The sequence below is a fragment of the Strongylocentrotus purpuratus genome, unplaced genomic scaffold (genome assembly GCF_000002235.5).
Source record: "Strongylocentrotus purpuratus isolate Spur 01 unplaced genomic scaffold, Spur_5.0 spur5_contig_858, whole genome shotgun sequence".
NCBI classification, from domain to species: domain Eukaryota; kingdom Metazoa; phylum Echinodermata; class Echinoidea; order Camarodonta; family Strongylocentrotidae; genus Strongylocentrotus; species Strongylocentrotus purpuratus.
The window spans coordinates 1175978-1199608 of NW_022145566.1; the positions used below are offsets into that span (position 1 = coordinate 1175978).

Sequence of the window (23631 nt, forward strand, 5' to 3'; positions counted from 1 at the left end):
AAAGATCAAGGAAATACAACACGGGACTGCAAATAATTCAGTATACTCTCTTTTAATATGTCTAAAAACAAAAGATGAAAATTCGACCTCATTACGATATCTAAAAAAATTGAATAAGCTTTAGAGGTATCAAATTGAATATCAAACGACTTTGAAAGACAAGGATAATTGCACTTTCCGTTGCATCCATACCGGCTAAGCGATTTACACGAAAATTGCATAGTTGTCATGATTATGTACACAGAGTTTGAGTCTACATCTACAATGCAAAAACATACGTAGTTCATGAGAGCATCGATTACCACATTTCAGATGAAAAAAAACCGAACAAAGTATTTTATACAGTATGCCTTCGTTTTGCACCTCGTTTTAGCTACTCTCGATGTTGAACACTCAAGTAAATTTTTTCTCGAAAGACATTGGTCCAAAGTTTTGGTGATCTGGTCTCCCCCCCCCCCCTCCCCTCCTTTCACGAAAACCATATCTATTGCATGTGGCACTATCTATTGCAATCTCCATATTTCAAAATGAACAAATAACATTCTATTTACACTGGGTATATCTTTACATATTTATTTCTGAACACATTACACTGACACCTACATATAAAATCTATAAATACTAAAAATCCTGATTACTCATCTACAATATACACATTAGTCATTTCATAGGGATATTCACCTATTTACAAAATAAAGCGGCTATATATTGTTGTGATAATATTATTAAAAGCCGTTATTTCATATTCTCGTATTCCCGTTAATTGCAATTTTTGTTTATCGTCATGTTTTCTATTTCGATCCTTATCTTTCTTTTGTAATCTCTTTGTAATCATCTGACAAATTCATCATCTTTTTCATTTTGATCATAGTCATCATATATACAAAGTAATCGGTTAGGAATCTATTAAAAGCGCCAACTTGTCAGCAAAATCCACGGGCTTATATCATTACTATATATCACTTCGTTTGAACAGTCGACATAATACTAGTTTAAGGAATTATGTGTATTCCCCCGTGTGTGTTTAAAACGCACTGAGATTGAGGAAAGAAAGTACGATTTCTCTACAAATACATAATCGCTAGAAATCCCTTTGCTTGAAACTAAATTTAGAATTGATTTATGTGCAGTCACATATTATTTTTCAATCGAAATTATGAAATTGTACCTAAAGAAATGCCCTTGCATAAGTAAAGCACATGCAAGTAATCACTTTGTAAGGTGTAATATCTCAAGCTAATAAGGATCATTCGATGAAGGAATAAGTAATGTATACGACATTTGAATGCACTATTTGGTAACTTAGAAGGCGATGTTTAGCCGGTGAATGTAGCAGTAGTTTATTGACTGGTGGTATTCCATATTCCTGTATCTAGTTACTTAGAGGGTGATGTTTAGACGGCGAATGTAGCAGTAGTTTGTTGACTGGTGGTATTCCATATTCCTGTATCTGGTTACTTATACTATAGGAGGCGATGTTTAGACCGCGAATGTAGCAGTAGTTTGTTGACTGGTGTTATTCCATATTCCTGTATCTGATTACTTCGGAGGCGATGTTTAACGGTGAATGTAACAGTAGTTACTTTGTTGACTGGTGGTATTTCATATTCCTGTATCTGATTACTTCGGAGGCGATGTTTAACGGCGAATGTAACAGTAGTTTATTAACTGGCGGTATTCCATATTCCTGTATCTGGTAACTTAGGAGGCGATGTTTAGACGGCGAATGTAGCAGTAGTTTGTTGACTGGTGGTACTACCAGAAGGATGGGAACTGGGCTCTGGTTTGAGGCTGGCGTCCGTCTTTTGAAAAAATAAAGAGACAGGAATGGGCCAAGGAGAGAACAAAAATAGGAGTTAGGGGCTGAATGATATATACAAATCGTGTCATAGAACGATTACAGATGCTGATAGAACATTCAAGTTTGCTTACAAGTGCCAGAATGAAGGAATGTCTCGTCACAACATGATTGAAACAAAGCAACGTGTCTAATTACTTCAATAAAACATACCATCATTGTAGCAGAACAAGACGTAGTTCTTGTGTGAAAGAGATGGAGCTATTTATATCACTATGAACATGACTGACAAAGAAAGCGGACAACATATACAGTTCCTCAGGTAGACAAAGGAGCATACCTTCACTGCTATTATGTAAAAAGGTGAATATGCATGTGACACCTGTTCTACACATTTTTTTACATAATAGCAGTGAAGGGATGTTCCTTTGTCTACCTGAGGAACTGTATATTTTGTCCGCTTTCTTTGTCAGTCATATTCATAGTGTATTTAACCAAGACAAGTTATTCCCATGGTTGTGTAATGAAATGCGGGTAAGTATCAATGTTATGCAAAGTCTAGATAATTCATTGAGTGCAGTCAGTGGCGTAGCATGACTCCGCCCATTGAGGGGCACTCACGTGGAAAATGAAATGCGAATGTACAATGCTACTGATTACGGGGGGGGGGGGGATGGTCAAAGTGTCTTCCGTTCTCGTCCTCTCCTCTCCTTTCTTTTTTTCCCTTTCCCTCTTTTAAAAGAAATCAGAATCCATTGGATTGTATAGACGGGTCCCCCCCCCCCCCCCACTCCGGACCATGCGTGTTCTCAAACTCTCCTCCGACTCGTAACAAAAGGTCTACCCCGAGGTCTACCCGTATTGACTTTACACACCGGAATTGTGCTGAAAAGGGGGAGGGGGTCACTGGGAACACGCATATGCGTACCCTAAATAACACTGAGTGGTGGGAGGGGGAGACGGGTGTAGAGCATAGATAGTTTATGGCTTACATTATTACAAGTTAGTTATTGAACTAATTATTCATGTACAGGTAAAGGGGTGTCACTAAACCAGAGTGTAAGGTTTTGTGATGACACCCTGATAAATGTTATCAGTAAAATGTAGTCGGCGATTGATGAAAATTAAAGTATTATCATTGTCTGCGATATTGTATATGACATGTATAGGGAATCCTTTTCATTTGCTTATTTTTTCCTAGATTAAGTTATAAAATCTATACCTTCTATTAGTGATTATTATATCTAGTGAGCAATGTACATTATCATAGGATGATTTGAATGGAGGTGTGACCCTATATAGGAGCCTACCTTAATACCTTGCATCTCTACGTTGTTTTTGCCATTATTACCCACTTCCTTGCTTGTTCTCTTCCAGCTGAGGCCCTTGGCAGCGGCTCCGGCCTGGACCGCCTTCTCCGTCGGCGGAATGGTCCGCTCCTCTTTGCTCTTTCTACTGGCCTCACGGTTACTCTGACGGGTCTGCCAATTCTGGTTTATCTGCTCGCATTTATCCTGTTTTTTGTCATTTTGTTACGACACATTTCAAATCAAATCAAGGAGAGTTATCTCAAATTGCAAATGGTTGACAGGAGCAAACAGTAATATTGTAATGATTATCAAATTGGTTATCATTTTTCAGAAGCATTATTATTAGGCGCACCTAAAGCTTTTTAGTTTCCCATGCATTTTCACGGTTGCTCTTCTTTTTATTGTTTTAAAAATATCTTGTTGTTTCTACGGAAATTTGTATATTTGAATGGCAACTTGTTCAATGGATATAAATAAAGAAGTGTTCACTAAATTAATAACTCGTTTTAGTCCAAGAACATACAAATACTTTGGGAACACGATGTTCAAGGATTTTTGATGGTGTTCTTTATGTCAAACTTCTACTGGTTATTTAACATTATACAATTTGCTTATGAAAACAGAGCAAACATTTTCTGCCCAGCTCCTCCACAATGATTCCAAACAAGAGGAACATGTTAACGAAGAGAGACTATATACCTCGTATATAGCTAGAGGTGCGTGACTACTATGATAAATTCATCGCTAAATACATTGAGGTTGGATTTTTTTAAAACATTTTGGTACCCCCAAAAATAATAATTACCATGTACTCGGCAGTTATCTTCGTCATCCTGTTGGTTGTCTTACATTTCTGTGGAAATATAAAATCAGAGAGAAACAATGATTACAATTATGATGACTGAATCTCATTGTACCAACGACTTAAAAATACAGAAGAGTGATTTCCTAAAGGTTTGCTACATTAACACTATCAATTGAGTGAGAGAGAGAGAGTAATGTCGATATTATTTATTTTGGAGAATTACGATTAAGAAAAGTAACTCTTCTTCTGAATCTAAAATGGATAAAATGGGAGTTTATATGAATTTGAATTGTGCATTTAAATGTATAAGCGTTTACGGGCATTAATACACAGGGAGGGGGAGGGCATGTTCCCAATCCCAATCCGATATTGAATTAAGTACATGTATCCTCACCTTTGGAAATGGATTAATTAATTTATCCTGTCTCAATTTAATATTACATAATGTCTCCATGATCATGTAACATGTGGTGAACTTCACATCATTTTTGCTAAGTAATCGGGAAGAAAGGAGATCATTTCCTTTCATACTACACTGCACGTGGTCTATACATTCATTATGTATTCGAATGTTATTACGTCATGGAGTAATATTCCCGCTAGGTATGATATTACCATGACCCCCATCCTGCCCGAACGTGAGAGGATAATTGTCTTTATATTAATATCTCCATGCTTGTCTCGTACCTTCGTTGACAGTTTTTCAAATTGGGGGATTTTCTTTACTTTTTAAAATTACAGGATCTTTCAACTTTTCTCCTTGTTTTTATTTTTTCAAATTAATTTTTGCTTTGTTTGTTTCATTGTTTGGGGTTGTATTGCCTGTCGGACAAATTATGTATTTCTGTCGACGGCATTATTTGCCATTTCTAGCGACGCCCCCTTGAGTAAAGGGTAATTTGTTTGTTGGCATATAGAACACATGACTATATCGGTATACACACTCCCACACAGCTATATGGATATGATTCGATTTATAGAGCAGATTCGGGAGACGGGTCTTTTTAGTTTCGCGATCTATCATCGGCTGCGAGATTACAGCATGACGAATTTCCCTTTTGAAGAAATTCCTTCTTAATTATCCCTTTCCCGCGTAAATTCCCGTACATCAGCTTAACTTCCTGTCTCTCCAACCCTCGCCCTTCACCATGCATGCAGACTGCAGGAGGATGGTTGTGCTAATGATAGCATGGCTTGCATGATATGATCATGGACCTACTGATCTCCTTCGCCATTCTTTGGATCTGATTTTACACGTACAGGGTAGATTATAATTATAGAGCCCCTTATTTCTTATTCTCAATACCTTCATCTCTGTTTGCAGAGTTCGACAAGACTAGATAAATAGGTTAAGCATTATTCGATTAATAAATCTTTCTTCACCAACAGGATCAACCCTAATACTCTTTGCAGGATAAAATCCTTCCAATATTTACGGTTTTTTTAATTTTGATGGAACAACTGAAATGTATGGTACTATCTACATGCAACCAAGCATCGCCAACTATTATTGCTTGATAGTGTAGCCTGATAATGTCTCCATTAAAATTGCTTAACATCTGTTCCAGTAAAAAAAATCATCTAAGCTGTCATCTTTTCTGAGAAATTTTCCCATTTTAGAGCAATTGTTTGCTACATTATCGCAGAATGACAAGAATCGGCTTATTCCCCAACCTTCTCGATTTCATCCTCGCTATTTTCGTCGTCATTATCGCTCTCATCATTTTCAATTACTATAATATAAAGTCAATTCTCTTTGTTTCAAGTTATGTTGTTATTTATTATATATTCCTGCAGTACCTTACGACGAAATCCCAAATACATTTTGTATATAATATTTGTTTAACAATCTTCAAATGCATCCTTCACTTAGGCACCACCATCCGTATCATCACCCCAACGACCACTGTAAACAGCGTCATTATTACCATGACTACCATATTCTGTGCTTACTCCTCATCATCCTTACCCTGATAAGGCTTGAGATGATGAAGCCGATGGTGATGTTGAACACCATGCCGGCGAGGACGATGATGGAGATGAAGTCGAACCATTTAGCCCAGTCTTTCTCCTTATCGGGGTCGTTGATCTCGACGACGGCCGATAGAGCATTCTGACCGACCACCAGGCATTGGAAGATGAGACACGACAGCACGTACTTGTCCTGTGGTTATGACGAATAAAAAGGATTATACATGTAGTAAGTGGCGTAGCCCGTCGTGGTCCCTTCGAATGGCGAAGGGGGGGGGGGCGGAGAAGTTGTGAAAAGGGAAGAAATGGCGAGGAAAAGGCAGCGTGAAAAGAAAAAGGCATGGCTCATTCAACAACTTTCGTCTATAATCATTGGCCTTGTTACTTGGCATTTTTATCCATCGCGTACCTGCGAAAGTGCGACACCCCAAATGATACAAGTGCCCTGGAGTTAGTATTTAAAATGAAGGCGATACTAAATGTGCAAGGCGGTCACCTTTTGTTATAGCTACAGGAGAAGAGTTTGACATTGCCCGAGAGTAATATTTCTAAACACGGTTATATAATTTCGTGTAAAAATAAAAATAAAAACAGATGAAAATGGCGGCCAACTATGGCAACCAAAACTTATATTGTAATCAAAGTCGAACCCAGGTTGAGGATAGAGCTTTTTTGTTGTTGGGAGGTATTGATTATTTTTAGAAAAATCCAGTATTCCTGCTTGAAAATGGCTGAGATTAATCAATTAAATAAAAGCCAAGAACGCTACTTACCAGCATGGTTAGATAAGATATGAGTGGTAGAGATTGACTGACGACATACTTGAAGGCTACAGCCGTCAGAAGGAGGGTCACCGTCACACTGAGTCTGTCTGCCGGAGCACCTCGTTCTACTACGAACGACGTGAAGGTTAAGATGACGATCAGCAGCTGGAATCAAAATTAAAATTAAAATGAACCAATGATTAATAATGTTAATAGATAATTCGAAAATGCTGAATGTGCACAGCGAGTCTTGATTACAACCATTGATTAAAATATAACATTTGCTTAACTTTTTTTTTTTTTTGGGGGGGGGGGGGGCCGAGGGTCATCTTAAAAATGTGTCGGCGGAGTCGGCACCCCCTCCCTTGATGAGACACCACAGTCGATATTATTGTCTCCCTCCCTTTATTTCTTATGGGGGTAGGTCGGGGCGTTATAGGATCATCTTTAAAATGCCGGCAAATTCTTCCATCGATTATTTCCCTTTCCGTTGACGACACTGAATTTTCGATTCCGCCAAGCCCTACCCGGCCGCTCGCCCTCTGTCCCCACTCGTACAAATTAGAATCTAGAGATTCTCCAAAATTCCTTTCATCGGCATCAACGAAAATCATATTTAACGACAGAAAATTTGAGTGGGAGGGAGAGATTCATTGACTCTCAAGCCACCAAACCTTCTAGTAACACCCCAGCTTTTACACCAAAACGAGACCGACCCCAGACCGACAACTGATCAAACAAAATATTTCATTACAAAGAATAGCCACCCGGCAATCGGTCGGTTTGAAGTCAGTATCGAGTCGGTTTCCTTTACGATGTGTATGCCTATAGTTCATTACGATTGATTACTTTCTGTTTTTTAATCCCACGTTTAAAGTTAAAATCTAAAATATTTTGAATGTATTTTGTGTTCTAGTATACCACTGAAATGAATTAGAAGTCATCAATGGCAACTTCTTCACTGTGGTATGATACCTCAGTCACACCAGCTAAACCGATTCCACATCGATCGATACTTGGCCATTGGAGGTTATATGTATTTTATTTCTCTCTTTGTTGTCAGTGTCGCGGCTGTCTCACTGGTGTAACTGTGGTATAATACCCTCGTCACACCGCCAACAAAAATGGCCGAGAAATGGTACTTTTGTGTTTGGTCTGTTGTCGGTCTCATTGGTGTGGCTGGGCCCGCTGGGGTACAAGAGAAGACTGGCACTGCTTACCATAATGAGGGCGATATTCCAGATATAGAAGCCAGGTCTTCGTTGCACATGCGTGGTGATGTGATAGATGGGATAAGATCTATGTGCTCCCGTCAAAGCTTTATCCTCTTCAATAGGTTGAGCTAATACGTGCTTCCATAGCTTCCACTGGTGACCAGCTGAAATACATTAAAAATATGGGGATTATAGAACATGAAAATGACTTGTATGACTAATAGTATTATAATAAACTAGATCAAACATCGAGGGCAATATTTACCAGAAATGACAAGAAAATTATAGAAATGTTTAACCCGGAATACTTAATCATCTCAGAGCGTTGGCCGAAATGAAAATACATAAATGGAGAGGGTGATTCTATTTGACTCTTTCTCTCTGCTTTGCCAATTACATCCATATTAGATCCATGCAGAAATTAATAAGAGGCTTTATGGTCAATTAATATTGAATAATGCGTTGAAACAGTTGAATGTGGTTTGAATGAGTGCACAATATGATAATGCTTATTTTCATCACAAAACCACAACCCATTTTTTAATGCATATCTTAGTCGCAAACATCTCTTTCTTTTGTTGACAAAGTTGCAGTAGCTATTCTACCTCAACAGTTATCAATATTACTGAACTGGTATGACTGATTTATTGATCTGGTTTCACCTGACAATATTTTTTCAAATTTTCTTTTAAAACGTTAATTCCAACTTATATTTATTCTATAAAAAGCTTATTTTGTGTTGTGATATTTAGATTTTTAAATGATCGCGTCGGGGGGGGGGGGGGGGGGCTTCAACAGAGTCTTTGTTACTATTTCTTTCAAAAACAAGTTTCATAAACAGTCTAGTCAACATGAAAGATGACGTACAACATAGTAATGACCTTCAAACATGTAACTCTCCCAGGTATACTGTCTATGTACAAATCACATCTAAGAATACTTTAAGATTGACGTCACTATTCAAGATGGACGACGCAACAGGATATATCACTTTCAACATACCCTTCGATCTTTTCCTCTACAGACCTCAAGCTCAATTACTAAATTCAGGGGCGATGGGTTCGCGAGACAAACTCTTTAACTCATTTTCTCCCAAAGCATTAAAATCAGTGCTAAGTTTGGTGCCAGGAATCCACTCCAGCAAGTAATGACTTAAACAAATGTCGACCTCTAGACAAGAAAAGTGGATGACTTAATACACTCCAAAAAGAAAAACAAATTTCGGAATGTTCTGTATGCCAAACAGAACTTTTTTTCAGGAACTATATTGTCGAATACAGACAATGTTCAACAGCTGTATTTTGGAAATGACAATGTGTTTAAAGGGAGCGTGTTTAATGTTTCTTTAATCATACATGGAAAATACACTTTCTGGACTGTATAGCACTGTCGATGGAGGTTGGACTTTGTGAGGGCTAGTGCCATGAGGACCTAGCAGAGACGTATGATGGCACACTATAATGCAATGAGCCATCATCATCATCATCGTCGTCGTCGTCATCGTCATCATCATCGTCATCATCATTATTATCATCATCCTTCTACATTATCAAAGTAATATGAAGTTCTCACCTGTGAAGGTGTCGAGTCTGATACTGTCCTTGATGTTCATATCCTTCACAAACTCAACATCTTCAACGGGCCAATCAGACATCAACTTAATCGTCAAATCCTAATCGAAATAAAAATCAAAGGACATCAAGAAAATTTAAGTGAAGTTAGATACACACGAATTGGAACATTAGATTGATATTTTTAGATTGGTATAGCCCTGTACAATTTGTAGATAAACAGGCGGATATATATTTTCGGGACAATCAAATCAAATTTCAATCAAATTGAAATAATATATATGAAACTTTACTGACGTTTAGGATATGTGTACATTGATTTTGTTATCCCCATGAAAGATAGGTTTCAAGAAGATTTACCGTCAGAAAAGGTCCAGCAGTTTTCGCAATAATAAAACATCTCGAAAGAAAATGGTGCCAAAATCTTCACGGTTTCATTTAAAAAAAACAAGACATTTAAGCTCATTTTGCAGACACTTAAATCATAAGCTAAAATAAAAAAAGAAGAACAATATTGAAAGTCAGAACAGGATCGAAAAGTGATGCACAAAAATAGTTAGGAGACAAAGGAGATGGAAGAATATGGAAAGTAAAAACGGGGAAAGGTGTTGCAGACGAAAACCTCATGGAAACAAAACTGAGTATATTTATTATTGTCTAACCTGGCAGTCGAAAGGGAAATCCTTCAGCTGCATGCTGCACTTGAATGTCCCCTTCATCCTGATAGAGAGACGAACATCCGGGATACCATCGGGGTCATCATCGTCATTTGGCATGATGTAATGGTTGGTTTGCATCTTATCGATGTTCACTGCATTGAAGAAGTAGATTCGAGGATCCCAGTGCTCGTCCCAGTTCACATCCTGAAAATTGAGGATAATGGAAACATGATGAGGAGGATGTCGATGTCGGTGAAGATCATGATAGAGGAAGTTACTTATATGAGTCTAGTTTTTGGAAAGCGAATTTTGCTATGGTGACGGCATTCCGCTGAAAATTGTGTGGATGAGTCGGGGGATGCGAAAAAGGCATATAATTATCCCGTATATTCGACAAGATGTGTATTATATTTTTATGCAACAGAACGGGTCGGCTGAAATAATTATTCATTGATGTATTAATTTATTTATTGATTGGTTAGTAATGATAATTATTCTATGATCTACATGACGCCCGTGAATATCAAGAGGTTGCAAATAATAATCATCGTGAAAACTTCTAGACTTGGAGCAAGCAACACCAGGGAGTTCTTTTTTGTGTCAGGATGGGGTCTTTTATATCGACCACAGTAAGTTTTGGAAAGCGACACTTCGCATTATAAAATTAATTGTATTTGTTTATATTGAAATTGAAAGTAAATTGGACCAACATTAAACTAATCATGTTATTGTACTCACCTCTCTCTTCATGCCTTTGACCTTTGGTTCCTTCCACGTGACACTCAGATAGATCTCTGCAGTGAACAGCTGGGCCACTGTGTCAATGTCACCTACAGTGATGATGTTACATCGAATCCTTGCAAACACCTAAACAGAACAAATAAACTATGGTATAATCTTTAAGTAAATGATTTCTAAGGGCGCTAGCGTATTGAATTGAGTTCGAACCCGGGACCTACCAGTTGCGACACCACTGTGATCTACATGTACCACTGAGCCATAACTTCATCATGCATATTGCATTCTCACTTCAGTATTATAATGTAGACTAAGTATCTTGATTGCAATTGGATATCATCGCGATAACATAATTATGTTGATTTTTTTAAAAATTACTTCACCACCTGAAGGACTTATGCTCAACTATGCTTTGTGTATACCTTTCCTTCACACAGACCGCTTGTTTCCCTTTTGTTGTGTACTTAATTATGTTTTGTACCTACCTATATGTATTTAATTCATTCTTGGAGACCATCCCTTGACAGGTCAATGGCCTCTGTTGGCTCCACCACAGTCTCAAGTATTAATTATAGGTGCTCTAAATTCTCTGAATATTGTTATGCTATTTCCTTGTTTTGTTTTGTTGTGTTAATCAGATATTGTGTGTATATCGTTATATGTTTTTTTTATGAGAAGTGGACATAAATGAAATGAAATGAAATGAAAAATACTCACTGGTGTTCCTTATCATGTTAAATGTTTACCTATGTCCATCAATGCCCTTGAGCTGGCCTGAATCGATATCTTTCATTAAAAGAAAATAGTATTTAAACTATTTATATCAAATACACTGGGAAATATAAACCCAGGTTCATTGCAAACCAATCATCATGATTATACTTATGACAGATGACATTTTGTGAGACGGTTTTCTGCATCCGACAGTCTTTATCTCCGAGTAAATCCTGATCATTTCAATATTTATGTCGCTTCTTCTAATTTTGTCGCGCGGCTGCTTGGGCCAGATAGCACTTCCAGTCTGACGTACTTCTGGATAGTCTTGGCATTCTGACTCTATTCTCAGTTTTGTTGAGTGTGTATAACGAAGGTTGGTTCGTCTAGTGATCCATTCATATTTTGGTAAGAGCACAACTGTTTATGTTTCTGATAATGAATTCATTTTCATACAATGAGTTTCCGTTAGGTACCGTGAAATTTAAATTTGTGGCGTGGGTATTTCAATCAATCAGGCAAAAAAAGCTTTTTTACTACGAAATATAGGCCTACACGTGAGAAATTGCCTTGTAAATAGGAAATCAAAGAAGTATAATTGCAAGGTTTTAAAATGTGAAATTACAACATAAGAATATAGATTCGCTAGAAATGAACTCCACACCCCCTAAAATCTTCTTTCAGACAATTTTTCTATAAAATGTATAATCAAATCAGTTTTTCGTATTGCTGAAGCCAAAAAGTGAATTTCAAATGTTGTCGAAAAATCACCACAGTGAGCCAAATTCATGAATCACGATAAGTCATTTCCAAACTATATTGATAGTTTCATGATTCCTGGGAAAATCCAAACCCTGCAGTTGTGCAGTTTGCTTCAGGATTATTCTTTTCGACTCGGTGCAACCACAACCTCCTAATTCCATCATCTCTGTCGCTCATGTCAAATCACACTATAGAGCTTCTTTTCGCAGGTGCTGAAAAGGGGTTTATTTAACCAGTCCTGAAGTTGTTAGTGATTAATTTAGTCGAAGGAAGTAGCAAGTACCAGCTCACAACCTTGCATTAGGTCTTGACCTCTTCCAACTGCACTATATATCGTAGTCTTTGGGACAAATCATTGACCTTGTATGTACGTTGGACATAATTGACCTACTTAAGGTTGAGCAATGAAATATTGTTAATTGCTCATTCTTTCGAAATTGAGAAATTCATGCTAAGTCTAAAGAGCATGAAATAGGAAAACAAATGATATTCATCTTTCTTTTAATTTTGAAATCACCATCAATTAGACATTGATCAATCAATTACATATCCTTTTTCGTCCTTGAATCTTAATTGAGTTATCGTTATAGGAACACTTATTAATAAAGCGTCTCCCGTGCATGTACTTTCAAATTCTAAAACTTATAATGCTATGAATACTACTAAACTGATGTCAATCCATCTTGTATTGTTTCGTGATTTGCCTTGATGGTCGCCCCCACCTGAAGGATATAAAATCGAGGCGCCGGCCTGAGTTAGGGGCACACACAGTCACGTACAATATAAACGCTCAATAATTTATGATAGGTATAAATGAAAACATGCTTTAGCACTATAACTATATAGCACGTCACCTTCATTCATCAATTTTGATGTTTAAATCATACCTTAAATGGTTGATATAATCCATAGCAATGGAAATTGAGGATATGGCAATGCGCCATGAGAAGTATTTTCATATTTGAACAAGGAAATAGATCTATCATAACTTTAATACAGCCAAATTGATTATTATGGTACTAATATATCGTTTATGATAACCATCAGCATACTTTCTCGATGGCGATATTTTAGTGATACTTATCTCAAAGATCTAATTTTGGTACCCTCTTTCTTGTTTTACTTGTCTACCATGGCCATGCTTATGATAAAAGTTGGAAATTCTCCAACTCGTTGATTCACATAGGCCTAAACCTAAAAACCGCAAACGTGTTGCTTATTTTTGATGTATATTCTCTGTAAAGCACACAGTGACCTTTGTATTATTAAGTTCTCTACAATAATGCAAATGATTTGGTCTATATACCAAGGTTAGGTTTATAGGTCTTGATAATTTTTTTTTCCTGTGGGCCCATCATTAATTATTACCCCAACATTGCCAGGTACTCATTTAATAATACACCTGGGTTAAGAGGGCTATGTGGTCAAAACACCTTATTCAAGGGTGTATAAGAAGAGATCGAACCTATAACTTTTCATATGAGAGTCAAGGGCCTTTACCAATATACCACATTTCTCCGGCATGTTATAATACTTATCAGTACTGTTTCTACTGCATGCACTTTATTTAACTATAGTAATAAAACAAAACTTATGTAATAGAGATGATACAAATATCCACAAAACGAAGTTTGCACATTCTTTTTTATTTTGACATAATTTTATGATACATTTTACTGTGATATTGAGAATACAGAAAGATGTAGAAAGATATAGAATGCGGCATCTTGAAGATTTGATTGTGATCGGATGATTAAGCATGTAGGTCAGTCCTTTGCGATAACAAACGCTTAAAGGTGATCCATACACACACACAAAATATCTTGATGAATAAACGTGTCTGCATGAAAGCCAACTCTTCCCGGAAAGCTTGCACGATATAAAACACTGAAAGCAAACACAAGCATCCAAATAATACCCTCTAATATAATAATGAGAGCATTGATACAAGTCGATCTTAAACGCTTAGAAGCAAATCCGAAGTTCTTCACAAACTTGTTGGAACAAAATGTAAAGACGAGGATGAATCATTGTATCTATGGATTAACATACAGATCAGTGTGCGTGTTGACATGATTCGCTAGGTCTGGCAGGCTTTTCCAAAACTGAGTGAGGATTGAGAGAGAGAGTGGGAGACAGAGAGAGCGAGAGAGAGAGAGAGAGAGAGAGAGAGAGAGAGAGAGAGGCTAAGATAGGATGTAAGAGACAGAGATCATGCTGTTTTGATGAAATATCGAAAATGTAGAATGTTCTTGCACCGGAATTAATTCATCAAAGAACCGGTATTAGAGCCATATCCAAGCACGTGAATCACCCGTAGCATTGGTGCACGCCTTAAGAGGCATCATCAACAGAGCCCATGACTCTGGACCCATATTCCCAGTATATCTCCAGAATTAAGCATTTTAAAAGATGAAATGGCTTGAAATATAGGTTGTGAGAAATTCTACAGAGGGGTTCACGATCTAAAAGTTTGGATAAATATTCAGCGTCAGAATAATTTATTGATTTAGGTCAGTTCACTCTGTTTTCAATTGCTATTTCTAGAGCTTTGCCAGCAATCTATACACATCTTACATCTTGACATTTATTTTCAACCTCCTGACTTTGTTGTAATAGATATTTCAAAACCATGATATTTGCATTATACCTATGTAGAGGAGTTATTCCTTTGGCATGTTTAGCACTAATCAAACTCTTAACTTACTGATTTGGTAAATTCGGCAAAAGTAGGGCAAAGCAAAATATCAGCATGATTGTGTTTACCTCATTTGAAAAACCAATTTAGACATTGTTTTCGTCAAATTTTGGATAAAACAACAACAGCAACATCTATACAAAAAAGGGTTTGCACATTGGTAACGTTTCCTCAATGGTATCTGTTCCTGACCTTTAAAACGACTGTATAAAGGAAAACAAAAAAATAGATCACAGATTGCCAACTCTGAACTATTTACAGACTCTGCGTCCTTGTTACTGCCTGTCAAGTTACCTGTTATGGTTATCACCTATAACAGGGTCTCGCGTCTTATTTAATATATAACAAAGGAGAGTAGCTCAGTTTTATGTCAAATGATAATTCAATTATATATCCTATTAAAAGAGTATCCCCTTTCTGTGTGATGTTATAATAGACCGAATTGAGGTGCTGATGCCTGCAAGGGGTCCCTGGTGGGTCTCTGGTGGGTGTGCTGAAGGGGTCTCGTTTCACTTATCTCGGGTACTCATTGCTTTCCTGTAACTCGACAACCCACTGAATTGGTGTCAAGTCACCGATATTAGGAGCGATGTTTGTGAATGAGCTCCATATAGTAACTTAAAAATAGGTTAATCTGACACCTATTATTTTGATTATAGTATTGAGGAGTAACTTTCTTAATTGCGCGGGTGTTTAAGGTGCAGTTAAAACATTTATCGTTTATTGGAATACAAGAAGACGGGTGGAGTGTGAGTATGAGTGTGTGTGCGTGTGTGTGTGTGTGTGTGCGTATGTGTGTGAGAGAGAGAGAAACGGGGGAAAGGCGGAAAGAGAACTTTAAAGAGAGTTCAAGATCAAGAGAGAGAGAGAGAGAGAGAGAGAGAAGGAGAGAGAGAGAAAGAGAGATCAATGGGCAATACAACAAAGATAAGTCAACAACAACAAAACTAAAGGGAGGGGAAAAGTGACATTATGGACAAATAGCTACAGACTCAATGGTCATAAAGTATAATAGATGACGACACCTGTAGCCATGATCATAATAAAGATGGTGGAAATTGACATCACTATAATATATTCATTTTTGTTTACACCCAAAAAGAATTATAGTGAATGTTTAAAGAAAGGATGATAAGTGGAGAATTTGCATTGAGAATGCAGCTATCTGCGTCTGACATGATTGTCTGTCCTGCTTTCTGAATGCGGTTTATTGTTGTGGTTCCAGCTACCAGGGTAAACAGGAACACACCATAATACAAACCATCCGCCCTATCTACACCAACCCAAAGGATATCAGAGGGGCAAATCTTTACCCATCGCCTAACCACAATATCCTAGTGCGCTCTTCAAAATGCCACCTAATTATCAATGTACAAGGCGATTAAAAAGCAATGTTTCCCTTGATCACGACGTGTTGTGGGGGCGTTCTAGGAAAAACCTTTATATAAATAGTAATATGCAAAAAACGGACGACGACTTTAATTTCGGGTTAAATTTTATATAAATTCATATAACAAGCACGTTACTTTTTGATTGGTGCAATAATACTTCGACAATATCTGGATTAGATGTTAAAGAAGTAGGACATGTGGGAAGACTTCAAGATGGTTAACAAAACATTTAAAGTTCGTGATTTTTAAGGAATACTGTAACAGCAAAACGGATTGTTGTCATGATTTCAATTTGAAACATTGATCTATTCTGTACCTATAGTTACTCAGACATTTCATTTTAAGCTTTAATAGTTTGTCTTTGATGGACTTGAATATTGTCTGGGAAATGAAATTCACTTAAATTGTATCTTATAATGTGAAAGAGGATGTCATTTAAGACACACTCCTGCAAAGATTTTCCCCCAAAAATGTGTCTGAAGACAAATATTAATAAAAGAATACATAATTTGGGTTTCCTTGTGTATGCAGGAAGCCTACATTTTGTACTCTTTCATCAATATTCGACTTCACAAACATTTTTTTTTTAAATCCTTGCAAAAAATTGTCTTAGATTACATCCTCTTTTACATTATGATACAATTTAAGTGAAATTTCGCCATCAAAATTCATGTTTGAGTCTTCCAACACTTTAGAGGGGCTTTAAGCTTCCGTACTTTCTTACAGACTATATTAAGGACCGCCTCCTAAGGCTAATAAGTTCCTTAGAATGCATTTGACCCTGCACGGGAATCCTCTTCTTAATCTGTTCGGACAACGAGGGCGAAAACAGCGTTCTCATCGTTCTGCCCAGGATTGTCTGGTCCTAATTAATACTCCTGTGGTTTCGTTAATCAGACCAAGAACCAGCTGGGTATCCCATAAGACCGAATGACCCTACCTATCGGGCCAAGTCAAAGAACATTCCACGCAGCTGATGTATTCAGTATTCATTAGGCACGAAATTGACCTCTTCCATCATTTAAGAATGTAGTTATTATGATTATGATTATTATTCTTATGATTTGTTATTACTGTCCAGTATATTACTGTATATGAATTACATGTAAGCCCATTAGCTGGTATACAAGCTATTTGTCTGTAAAGGTGTGGATGACGGTGTCGGTAAAATTTCTTTATAATGTTTTAAAACAAGTTTGATTGCATTTTTCATATTCATCCAAATCATCCGTCAATATCATTTGTCAAAAGCTATTCATGTTTCTGTCCCCGCCATTTTCCCTTCAATTGTCAATCCGTTATGCGTTAAATAAACATTTTGCTATGGTTACTGCAGCAGTAGAAATAGCAGGAGATGCAGATAGGCAAATTGAAGACATTGTGCTATCTTTCCTATAGATCTGAGAGTTCTACCCCGTTTTTACCCTAAAAATTCATGAAAAAATCCCAGCCTTAATTACAGGCGCCGCTTTCTCTCCCACACAAGGATATGCCGTCTTCCCGCGCTTCCATCTTTTGGCGGGAAAACTTTGCACTGGGTGATAGATCCCAAAGTTCGACATCCTCTCCCAAGTTTGGGCGAGAAGCTCAAGATTTAGGCAGTGGGTTTAGGCGGAGGACGTGAGTCAAGAGTGATAATATCAGTTGAGGAAAGTTGTCGCCCTGCTTGAAAGGTACCCGTTTTAGAGATGTTTGAGGATCGAGGGTTTTACCCACTCCCAGGGATCGGAGAAGGATGTGGCGTAGAGATTGTAAGGTGTAGCTGTCTCCTCCTAACTTTTCACAACAACTCTCAACGCGATTTGATATGATATGGAATATATTAGATTATTGCTTATCTCGTTTTCAAATCCCGATTTCGATAATTTCTTTAATAAGCTCAATTGAACGAAATTGTAAATAAAAATACATCATATTCCATTAACTGTGATGCTAAAAAAAGAAATATATCTACCTACTTTTTTTTTAACCTTCGAGTACTAATAGTTCTTAATTTATCTTCTTTTTTTCCCTTTTCCCTTTCTCATTTATTCTTTATTTTTCCTCCCCCTTCTTCTTTTTCTCATCCTCCTTCATCTTCATCTTCTTTATCTTATTCATCTCCTCTTCTTCTTTTAGACTCTAAATTTTTACTATATCCCGACAACAAATATCATGGAATCATAAAAAAGCGTCTTTTTGGAGGGAGTAAAATATAGTGATATATATAATCATGGTATTAAGATAAAGTAGTCTTTTTTATACGATACCTTTTGTTTGTCTTCTCTTGGTGCGTAATACTCCTCCGAGTCCCCTGGTCGTCCATTCACCTCAATCTGCTTGAGGGTCATCTGGATCTTATCCATGCTCTGCAGCATGGTGTCCAACTTCTCTGCACTTTGATCACCCGACATCTTAAATTTCTTCCACACCCTAAAGAGCTCCTGGCAAGCTAGACCACTATCACCGGTCGATTTGAGGGCAGAGGTAGAGAGCATGCGAGGCGGTAGACGAAGCCGTGGACGACCGCCGATGTTGGTGCGAAGAACGAAAGGCTGAGGTAGGCTGTTGCGTCTCGAATCGTTCTGCCTGCGAGGGGAGACAGAGTACAAGTCCATGAACGCGGAAACACACACCCTCTGGCAATGACAACCTAGGCGAGCCTTACATAACGAGAAAGAAAGAAAGCAGATATCCTTGGAAATTCGCCTCTTCCCCTTCCTCTTTTCCTAAGCCCTAATAATTTACGAAAAGACAGTCTCGCGACGGGGTTCGAGCGTGTTGCCAAACTTGAGTTGTGCCAACGATCAACATTTGCTAACATCGCTTACCCTGCCGTTGTTGTGTAGAGGGAGGAGTTTGCGTCATGTCTCTCCCTCTCTGCGAAACGGTTGACGGAGATCAGTTAATTGGCAGAATCCGGCTGAGAGGTAAGGGTAATGGGAAGGGGTTCGGAAGAGGGAAGGGGGCGTGATGTCATAGGACTAGATTGCGAGGTACGTGTTTGTTCGGATGTATGGAACATAGTGAGGCGAACTTGTGATTTGATTAGAATAGATTACCTGCACATAAACAGATGTATGTCCATTGTTCTCACACCTCAACTTGATATTATTGTCATTACCTGTACATAATTATTTCTGGCCAGTGTTCATTCCAAGGACAAATTTGGCATCTTTAAAAGGTGAAAAGTGACCCAATTCGAATAGATTTTTGTAATATAACATGTTGGCACAAACACAATAATGTTCTAATCTTAGGTCACTCATCAATTCGAGATTCTATTTAAGTTTGGAATACTTTATTTTGTTTCGAATAATCCAAGACACTTTGGTGATATCTTACTATTACCCTATTTCAACGATATTACAGCTTTGACCATCTAATTTTCTGTGTGTGATATATTTCTGAATCGGATTTGCGAAATCAAATTGCGTAATTTAGGGGCTATTGATTGAATGTTTGATAGACTATTTTAAAAGAGTGCCAAAAGAAGAGGTATATAGTTCCAAACTCCTTGATTGCATGTAAGATCCAGGGACACTGCTATCCGAGTGAATGTCCATATAAGGTAACTTGTACACTCCAAGAATACCCTATTTCCAAGACGAAATGGGACATCCACAAACTTTCGTTGTGGCTCAACCAAGTTTGATAATGTAAAAGGTCAAATCATTACGTCTTCCTCCCCCTTAAAAAAAATACTCATTCAAAAGAAAAGCGTCCTTGATACATTTTCACTACAAATGTATGAAATATTTCATATTTCAACCAAAATATTGGTGAATGATGTGAAAATGCACCTGGAAAATTGTTATTCTTTAGAAATAATTTGTAAAAAGAATAATTGCGGTGTCACTTTCTTCGTCTGTTTTGGTATATAACAATCTAATATTAATGATGAATGTCATGTCATTTGTTTATGTTCTATAAATGAATTCTACAATTAGAAAGATGACGACACTTACACGATAGTAATTAGACAATTGTAAGCAATCGCCTTTTCACTTACATTCTTCTTTAAATTTCATGTAAGATTAAAGGTATATACTTAACACGATGGCAACTACTTTCGAAAAGTCGACCCTTAAAGGCGCACTGTCCTACTTGTAGCTACTTGCTCCCTCTATATAGAAAACTTCCCCAATCGGTGCCTGTTGGTCCCCCATGATCCTCTTTTTCTTATGTTAAATGAGAGCTGAGTTAATGAGATAGCCACCTGTCACAGTGGCATCGCTGGCTCACTGGGCGGTCTAATCCCTTCTTGCTGAAGTAGTAAAGCCTACCTTTAAGGCAATTTCATTTGGTTTGTGCGTCACCTAATATGTAAGAACATGGCAGGACGTATTACGTAATCCCAACTTGATTTCTATTGGATATAAAATGGGGGATATTGAAATTGACCCTGAATTTAATTGTCGAAAATAATCGCCACCGTATTATTTCATACTTGTACCCTTTGTCCCTGAGATGTGTGATTTGTTTAAGTTATATAGAAAAATTGATAAAAAATATAGGTCTGATCCCCCTCTCCTCCCCCCCCCCCCAAAAAAAAAAAAATCTGACGACCGGGAAGAAATAATAGTCGACCGTAAAATTGTATTGGAAAAATAGTAGATTATCTTTTGAATGATTTAGGAACCAGATGATTTAATTTATTATTACCTTGAACGAATAAATTTGTTTTATTATTTGACAAATGGAGAGATGTACAATATTGAATTGAAACATGTTATAACAATATTTAGTATGTTATGTAGTATGTACCATTTGTATTACTGTGTACTGCTTATTGCCAGCACATCAAGTATTGTATACTAATGATAATTTGTCAATCTGCTTTGAGAATTATGAATAAATTTAATTTGAAGAAAAAAAGAAGAATTATAAAAGTGGTGCTATTGATTCATCATTCATTAAACACTGTTTAAGGTGTGGTAAGACTTGACCTTCACGTTCTTCGCGTTGAAGTTGTTTCTATTTGTGGATGGTTTCCTTTTCAGATTATATCAGTATCCGAAGGCGGATGAGAATAACTGGTCAAGCGGGGACAACTCTTTAATATGCTAATGAACCGGCAATGAGCACTACTATATTACTGAATGACAATTTGACAAACGCTTGTCGATCAACGGAAAGTGGGGGAAACGCCTCGAAAATCTTCCGATTGTTCTTTTAATTCTTGGAACAATATTTAGATCGTTCTATAACAATTGTGCAAACGTCATGTATTATGGTTATCTACAAATTTAAAGAATTTATATGAACACAATTTACATGATTCGTTTGAAGAAATTTTCCTTAAAACTATATTGGTATATGTAAATTTTAATTTACATATATAATCTTTTGTCCAGGTATTCTTGTCTTATATATCAGTACAGTGAAGATAATATCTATGCTCAACCATTCTAAAAGTCACTCCAATGTTACTATCCCTTTTTGTCATTCTGTTCCTGTTCATCTCTCTCTCTCTCTCTCTCTCTCTCTCTCTCTTTGTCTCTCTTTCTCTCCCCCAATCTCTCCCCCCCCCTCTCTCTCTCTCTCCATTTTCGCCCCCCATTCGTTAATGCCACTCTCCACCCAGGCGAAGAAAATGAATACCTGGGCCCTGTCTTACAAAGAGTTGATATCAATCGTAACTTAATATGTACATAAGAGATAGGAGACTGCAAACTTGCGATTGATTGGAGGACTTGCGATCTCTTAGAATTAAAGACAGGGTCCAGGTAGGAAAAAATATTTTGAATGGTTTAGCGCCTCATCTTGGTAGCTCGGCTTAATACGGGGACACTGATAGTATGCTAATTAAGTGTTTTGTATATCCTAAAGGGGGAAAACGCTTTATAAATCCAACTATCATTATTCTTATTGAATATACGATCGTTCTAAGGGGAAAAGAGGTCTGAAAGTAGAGACTGTTGGACTATACCTCCGCGAAATGTCAAATTGGAATAGGGGGTAGATCCGGAGAAATGGAGAGGGGGGAAATTCGGTCCTATATGTGCCACAAGGATAGGAGATAGATAACAGGGTCGCTATTAGGGAGTGCGTCATCCACTAGGTTTTCAAATTAGCTAAAGCAAGATTGTGGGGTCTCAAACAAATCGTGGGTAACCTATACCCCGCTTTAAGGGAATGTTCATACTAGTGAACAAAAGTCAATCAGCGTGGTGGATTCAAAAAATGAAAATAATGCTCTCAATCTGGCAAAAAGTGAATCATATATTTCAACTTTTGATTAAACAATACATCTGATCTAATGTCACTTTAAATACTTTAATCGAGAGTGATGAATAATGTAAATATAATGGATATCAAAGCGAAAATTACAATAAAGCTCCTAGAACAATTTCTAGGTTTCACAATGCGTTACTTCAAGTTTGATGACATGTTTAATACGCAATTAAAGGCTATGAAATAATGTGGATTCAACCTTTGTATAGAGAAACAAAATAATGTAAGAATTAAGTAACACCTTAATCATTGGGAGTATCAGACAAATTAACAAATTTCAGACAAATTAGCAAATATCAGAAAAAGGAAGGCTTTTAAAGAATACATCAAGTACAAACGAAATATTGATTCAGCACTTCATTGACCACAAACAATACATTCAATTACTACAGGAATATAACAATCCATTTATTTACCTCTTTACCTTAATGTGTACCATAATGTACCTTGAATTCAAGACAAATGTTATCCTAAATAGACAAATTCAAGGATAAAGGCAACTCAGTGATTATATAAAATGTGTATTGTAAAAGGACGTCCTTACACATCCCTTATTGATTGAAATTGAGTGGACTTGCAGATATTGATGATGGTATTGACAGCATTGACAAAGAAAACAAATTAATAGGGTCTATATATTTTTGTTATAACTTGAAAATAATGTAAATACAAGAGGTAAATATACATTTATAGCTATTGCATTTATACCGTAGATAGCCAAAATGAAACTTTGCTTTGAAGGTATTCTTATGAAATTGCAACGGTACGATATGTTTTTTTTTAACTTAGAACTGTATTAACTGTAATTTTACGAGAGTAAATGGACTAAACATGATTCTTCACCCTTTTTAGAAGAAATATATACACAAATCTCGGATCGGCATAGAAAGAATTGCTATAAAGTTTTCTCTCTTAATGGATATATAACCCAAATAATGATTGTGATAATGAATCAATTGGTTTTCAACTTGATAATAATTCGTATAATATAAAAGATACACATGATCAATATGTTTACAC

The 23631-nt window shown here is 37.0% G+C and overlaps 1 protein-coding gene across 3 annotated transcripts; it reads right to left on the reverse strand.

The window, feature by feature from the left end:
- Positions 1–36: 36 nt before the first annotated feature.
- On the reverse strand, positions 37–19190 carry LOC115919028 (gamma-aminobutyric acid receptor subunit gamma-2-like). 3 transcript variants are annotated; one of them, XM_030997383.1, is made up of 10 exons: positions 18645–19190; positions 10831–10959; positions 10096–10296; positions 9435–9534; positions 7869–8026; positions 6658–6813; positions 5883–6077; positions 3914–3961; positions 3154–3312; positions 37–1802 (listed from the first exon to the last, which is right to left on the reverse strand). In XM_030997383.1, the coding sequence occupies exons 1-10, from the start codon at positions 18990–18992 to the stop codon at positions 1716–1718; spliced, it is 1581 nt and encodes a 526-aa protein (XP_030853243.1). In that variant the 5' UTR covers positions 18993–19190; the 3' UTR covers positions 37–1715. The 3 variants fall into 3 exon arrangements, with proteins under 3 accessions (XP_030853243.1, XP_030853253.1, XP_030853238.1); XM_030997393.1 differs by having other exon boundaries at positions 3117–3312; positions 18645–19189; XM_030997378.1 differs by having other exon boundaries at positions 3109–3312; positions 18645–19188.
- Positions 19191–23631: the final 4441 nt, after the last annotated feature.